Source organism: Myotis myotis, unplaced genomic scaffold, assembly GCF_014108235.1.
Source record: "Myotis myotis isolate mMyoMyo1 unplaced genomic scaffold, mMyoMyo1.p scaffold_m19_p_11, whole genome shotgun sequence".
NCBI lineage: Eukaryota > Metazoa > Chordata > Mammalia > Chiroptera > Vespertilionidae > Myotis > Myotis myotis.
This window is the reverse complement of record NW_023416315.1, coordinates 57,938,328-57,944,726: the sequence shown is the minus strand read 5'-3', so window position 1 is coordinate 57,944,726 and position 6,399 is coordinate 57,938,328. Positions and strand designations below refer to the sequence as shown.

At 52.6% G+C, this 6,399-nt stretch overlaps 1 protein-coding gene across 5 annotated transcripts in view; it reads right to left on the bottom strand.

Annotated features, from left to right (window-relative positions):
- Nucleotides 1-5: 5 nt before the first annotated feature.
- Nucleotides 6-6,399, bottom strand: part of WDR91 (WD repeat domain 91) — a 29,012-nt gene continuing 22,618 nt past the window's right edge. For all 5 annotated transcript variants that reach the window (XM_036328605.1, XM_036328601.1, XM_036328603.1 and 2 more), the window contains 4 exons: nucleotides 5,464-5,572; nucleotides 4,552-4,664; nucleotides 3,054-3,251; nucleotides 6-547 (listed from right to left, as the gene is read on the bottom strand). In XM_036328605.1, the coding sequence (XP_036184498.1) occupies nucleotides 383-547; nucleotides 3,054-3,251; nucleotides 4,552-4,664; nucleotides 5,464-5,572 (585 nt within the window). In that variant the 3' untranslated portion in view covers nucleotides 6-382. The remainder of the gene's footprint in view (nucleotides 548-3,053; nucleotides 3,252-4,551; nucleotides 4,665-5,463; nucleotides 5,573-6,399) is intronic.

Below are 6,399 nucleotides of genomic sequence, written 5' to 3'. Positions count from 1 at the left end.
CCAGGTAACCCAAGAGCATTCTTTTTTAAAAAAGAAACTGAGCAAATGTATACAAAATACTGTCGATCTCTCCTGGGCAACAGGGCCGCCATCGCAATGCTTCACCTGCAGTGTTTTGAATGCCTGAGCCTTCTCCTGCCGTCTGGGTGCTTCTGGCCCCACCCGGCAAGCCGGTCTCCGGGGCACACGTGCCACTCCTCCATGTGGCTCCTGCTCCAGTCACCAGGCTGCACAGTGTCCGTCCGAGCCCCCAGAGAACCTTTCCCTGAAGATTCCCTGCCCTGGCAGGGAGCCGGAAATGGAGCGTCCCGTCTTCCTGTCTCCTGTCTCCCCTCCCCCGGGGATGATACGGCTTCCGTGGAAGTTCCTCGGGCGGGTGCCCTCAGGCTTTATGGGCCAGGAGGGTGGTCAGCTTGATCTTGCCATCCATGGAGGCAGTGAGGCAGGTCCCGCAGTCCATCGCCGTGCTCCAGTCCACTGTGACCACGGGCGCTCGGTGGCCACCCAGGCTCAAGCAGCTCTCCAGAACCTTCTCGTCCCCGCCCAGCTGTAAGAGGACAGGGGAGAAGAGGAGGTGTGAGCGGACGCTGTGCACAAATACATCCATGTTCTCTACCAACCACCTCGAGCCTGGGGCTGCCACGCCCACCCTTCCTGTTTAATTTGTTAGACAAGAAAATACCTTCATTGTTCTGACTACAGTTATTCCTTCATCTGAAGTGAAAAACAAGTCCCTGAAGCACTCGAAAAGGCAGGGAATTTTCTCTGCTGCCTTTAACTTGCTGGGGGCCAGTGCCCCTGCACCGCCCAGGCTGCTCTCTCCCAGCATCATCCCTGCTCCCCCAGGGATCCCGCTGTAGGAGGGTGGGTCGTGGTCAGCTCCTGCAGTACCCGATCGAGCTGGCACCATCGGGCCCTCATCAATGTACAAGCTCGGCTCCCCCTGACCCCACAGCACCAGCCAGGACGAGTGCAGGTGTGAGGAGTTAGAGGCAGTAAGGAAGGGAAACCAGGGCCAGCTGAATAATGATCAGTGCGGCCACAGATACCACCCGTGAGCAAGAAGTATACGACCTTCGTGGAGAAAACATTTTTTTTTATTGATTTCAGAGAAGAAGGAAGAGGAAGAGAGATAAAAACGTCAATGATGAGAGAGAATCATTGATCGGCTGCCTCCTGCACGTCCCCTACTGGGGATGGAGCCCGCACCTGGGCATGTGCCCTTGACCAGAATCGAACCTGGGATCCTTCAATCCACAGGCCGACACTCTATCTACTGAGCCAAACCAGCTAGGGAGAGAAAACATCTTTAAAAGTCACGAATTGCCGTGGCCGGTTTGGCTCAGTGGATAGAGCGTCAGCCTGCGGACTGAAGGGTCCCGGGTTTGATTCCGGTCAAGGGCATGTACCTGGGTTGCGGGCACATCCCCAGTAGGAGGTGTGCAGGAGGCAGCTGATCGATGTTTCTCTCTCATTGATGTTTCTAGCTCTCTATTTCTCTCCCTTCCTCTCTGTAAAAACTCAAACAAATATATATTTTAAAAAAAAGGTCACGAATTGCTTACAGATTGTAAAAATGGGATCTGAAGTTCATTATATTCCTTAAGTAATTAGACCCCATTGGTATTTTAAAAATTATATAGAGGAAAATCTTTTAACTCATCAATTGGTTATAGAGCAAATCTGACTGCAAAGCATATAAACTGATCAGGACAAATGACAAAGGCACATGATTTAAAATAAAATACATATACATACACATAGCATACATACAACAAATAAAAATCATAGAGAGAGCAGAGAATGGCCTACCTGAAACTCAATTTTAAAAAAATAAAGTAAAATTAGGCTTGTAAACAGAAAGCCTTACAGTATTTCCCAATAGCAAGTAGCAGAAATTATGGCACTAATGAAGGCCAAGGCCACCCAACGTATCACAATTTGGAAAAGAGGAGCCAAGCTAATCCTTCCTCTCACTTCACCAAGGCCTGCATCCCCGTCCTCCCAACTCCTCCTCCTCCTCCTCCTCCTCCTCCTCCTCCTCCTCCTCCTCCTCCTCCTTCTCCTCCTCCTCCACAGCCTCAGATCCACAGACTGCTGCCTCCTAGGATCTTCCCTGAGGACCCAGATTCCCCGCCCCTCTCAGAACCCTAACACTGAACTGCCCCCTGCTGGGGCGCGTGCTCTTTCTAAAGTGCGTGTGAGGGCGAGGGGAGCAGGACCAGACCTTCTGTGCCCTGTGTGCAGGTCAGGCCTCGGCCAGCGGCCCCACACAGCTACTGTCCAAATCATGCTGTCTGCTGACTGGTGAGCCCTGGCAACGAGGGCATAGACAGCCCCCAAGCAGCGGACAGTCCACCTTGGGGCCCTTCACACCTGCAGAGTGAGCACCGCCATCAGGCAAAGCTTAACACGGAGGCTGTGAACGGGATGCACCTGGCTCCAGAAACATGCGCTTAGGCTACAACACAAATCCTCACCGCTTGTCTATTTGATAACACCAGTAAAACAGGGGACATTTGTAACTTCAGACAATTATACAGAAAGAGGTACATGAACCGGAGAAGCTCGGACATGAAAATTAAAGAGGTAAACTGACCACAAAACAAAGTGGACAACTTCCCTCATGGTTTGACAAATCCCAGCCAGGTCTGTCTGAGCCATGGGTTGTCATGTCCTTGACTCATGGAACTTCCAATACAACAGTAAGTCTGTGCCGGTTAGAGTAACTCAGACAGACCACGTAAGCACTTACCTGTTGGGGGCGTGTTGCTCCAAACCAACACGCTTCCCAACCCTTCTCCCATTTCTTAACAGTTTTTATAAAAGGTATTATTATAGAAAAGGAAGGGAGGCAGAGAAGGGGCAGGGTCTCGTCAAAGCACAGCGGATGGGCCAGCAGAGGAGGAGGGTGTTGCCTCTGCCCACGCTCTGCTGACTCAGTCCTGCAGCAAGGGGCCTTCGGCACTGGCCACATGGGGCAGGGGCGGGGAAGAGGCCCACACCCAGCCCTCCGGGAGGAAGCTCCCTCCCCACTACCACACCCCAGGTACCTTGTAGATGATGCCTCCAGTGGCAGAACACGTCAGCATGTAATTTCCCTCGGAGTCAAAAGCGAAGAGCCGGCCCCGGGGAACCTGAACCTGCTTGTAGCCGCTGTAACCGGAAAGCACGAAGGGGCCCGTGGCGTCCGCGGGGAGCCCGAACTCGGACACCTTCAGGCCACTCTTGTGGATGTTCCACTGGATGAACTGCAACCACAAGCACAGCAGAGTCTCTCAGCAGCGGGACGGCCTAAGAGGAGGGGGACGGCCCCAGAGCAGAGGCCCTGGGTCCGCAGGCCACCAGGAGAGGTAGTGGGATGACACCCCCTCCCCCCAGTCCCATCTCTTCCCAACACAATTTAAGCATCTTTTTAGTGAAGGAATTCTAGAAAAAGGGTCAGCACCCTCACATCAAAGTCCAGACTTTCTCTCTGGCCTGAGCCTAGGACAGTGATGGCGAACCTTTTGAGCTCGGCGTGTCAGCATTTTGAAAAACCCTAACTTAACTCTGGTGCCATGTCACATATAGAAATTTTTTGATATTTGCAACCATAGTAAAACAAAGATTTATATTTTTGATATTTATTTTATATATTTAAATGCCATTTAACAAAGAAAAATCAACAAAAAAAATGAACCTGTTGTCATAGGTTCGCCATCACTGGCCTAGGAGGAATGTTTCAAGTAACTGTCACTATTGTTGTTCGGGACAACACAGTGTAGTTATGAATTTAGCTTCGTGTATTGCAGCGTTTATAAGTCTTTACCTGGCCCTGGGGCAGCTACCTGCATGTGTAGCACCAAATACATAAATACACTCACCTCTTAATTGAGAATCCCACCCAAAAAACTAGGAAGCCAGGCTTGACTTTAAAAGCCCCCTTCCTGCAGTTTTCAAATGAAGAATTCATTTTGTAATTACTACTTTCAAATGGGTAATACAGGTCGATAGGATAAAATCCAAAAGGTACAGGAGGGCACACATGAAGAGCATGTATGCTTACCCCACCCCAGCTCCCTTTCCACGGGTCCTCACCTATCTTTCCAGAGAGAATCCACAAAGGGCACCTGTTTTTACTTTTTTCCCACTTGCCTTTTACATTTCTTGATTCTGCTCACTGCTTCTGGGAAGCTGCTCTGACCCCCGGCAAACTCTACCGGTCCATGCTCACGGGGCACATCCCGCCCCAAATCCGGACCCCACTGCTCCATGTACAGTGGGATGCAGTTCATCCAGTTCATCCTCACCTGCTACAACCAGGAGGGAGGATATGGGTCCCCCTTTCGTAAGAATGGCAGCTCCCACTGAACTCGAAGCCTCACAAAGATGTGGTGAGACTGGTTACTATTATCATCCCTAATCTACAGATGACAACACTGAGGCAGGGAGAGGCCCAGCGAGTGAAAGGTGTGGTCAGAACCTAAACCCAGCCCACCATGCTATTCTGGTGCTCTCTAGGCTCCCAGAGGCCTGAGCCAGGGAAGGGAAGTTCCTGTACCCGCCTACCTTCCCGTCCTCGCCGATGCTGTACACGGTGTTCTCGTCGTAGCTGAACTCCACGGAGCACACCTCCCCGCAGTGGGCCTTCCAGCTCATGGCGCACTCGTGCTGCTGCATGTCTGAGGCAAAGAGACGGAGACGAGGCTAAGATTCCTGCCCAGGCCCCGGGGAGGCACTGGCCCACGGCAGGAGGCACCTCCCACCTTCTGCCCAGCTGGGGGAGCTGCTCTGAGGCAGAAGGCCTCCCAGAGCTGAGCCCTGCCGAGGACGGGTCGAGGGCCGCTTCAGTTTGCTAACTCTCTCCTCCGCTGCATCTAATCTTCTATTTAACCCTCAGATAGGAGCTTCTTCCGTGGGGGCTAGAGTGAGGTTCAGGAATCCCTGGGAGGAGCCCGAGCTCATCTGTAAGTCTGGGCGGACACACATCCTTCCTAGGAGGCCTCTGGAACTTCACCCCAGGGGATCTGCTGCGGACACAGTCCCAGTCCCTGTCCCATCCCGGCCCTCTGACTCCGGGCCTCCTGGGACAGGCTGGCTGGGGATCTTTAAGCAGCTGCCGGTGGTTCTGATGCACCCTGTTCCAACGCTTAACGGGGACGGGGAACTAGCCACACCGAGAGGACAGGGCGGCATTACTCTCAAGGGTCCTCTTGGGTCTCACTCAGGCCACGAGGACTCAGACAGAACACCTCACAACGGAAGGCCTGCTAAGCTCCCCCCCTCCCTCCTGCGTCCATGACACGGACCATGTGCAAGGTGACTACAGAGGTTCTGAAGACAGCAGATTCTGACCACAGCTAAGTTCTGTTATGAGCATGCTGAACTGGGGTTTTGCTTTGGTCAAGCTGGCAAAAATCCAGCTCTCTCCCCAGGACATTTACGGAGGGACCCGGGGCTGCCACGAGCATGACTGCTTACCAAACAGCCGGATGACACCATCCGCCGCCCCTGTGACCAGCAGGTTCCCGTTGTGATTGAAGGCTGTGCAGTTGATAGCAATGGGCCCCGGATCCAGGGAGAACTGGAGCTGGAGAAAACAAACTAAATTTTAAAATGTCAGAGAATAAACAAAATTCAAGACAAGTTCTGTCTGAAAGGGGACAGGAGACCGAGATTAGGGAGAGGCACACGAGAACATAAAAAGTACTGGTGATGTTCCATCCTTACGCTGTGATGGTAGATAGAGCCAGACCAAATGATTCCGAGGGCCTGATATGGCCCGCAGGCCAGACGGCCCCCTCCCCTGGTGTAGGGTGAGGGAGGACGGGCCCAGAAAGGCACCCCATTTCTAAGTGAGACGCATGTGCCTAGATGAGGAAACTGGAGGAGGAGGAGACAGGCAGGGCCTCATGTTCAAGAATTCATGTGTGGCACTGACACCTGGAGACCTCCACGTGGGAATATATACTCCCTCACAGACGATGCAGTAAGACACAAACTGAACACCTGGAACACAGCCACCTATAAGACAGGGGCCCTTCAAGGGTCCAGTAACATCAGGAAACTTCAACAGAAAGGCCACAGCACCTCTGAGCACCAAAACTAATTCTAATAAGAAGCATCGCTGCCCTTTAAACAGGAGAGTTTACGCATCATTTACTCTCTCTAGGGCCACGTTGGGGGGGGGAGTAGGGGAAGGCAGGTGGAACACAGAGGATTTCGAGCAGTGAAAATACCCCGTGTGATGGTGGATGCATGTCATTCCCTATTTGTCAAACCCACAGAATGTAGCGGACTAACACCAAACCCTGCAGTAAGCGGGGGACTCTGGGTGATGGCGGCCAATGTGGGCTCAGAGAGTGTAACAAGTGCACGCTGTGGTGGGGATGCAGACAGGAGGGGCAGCGGGTGGAC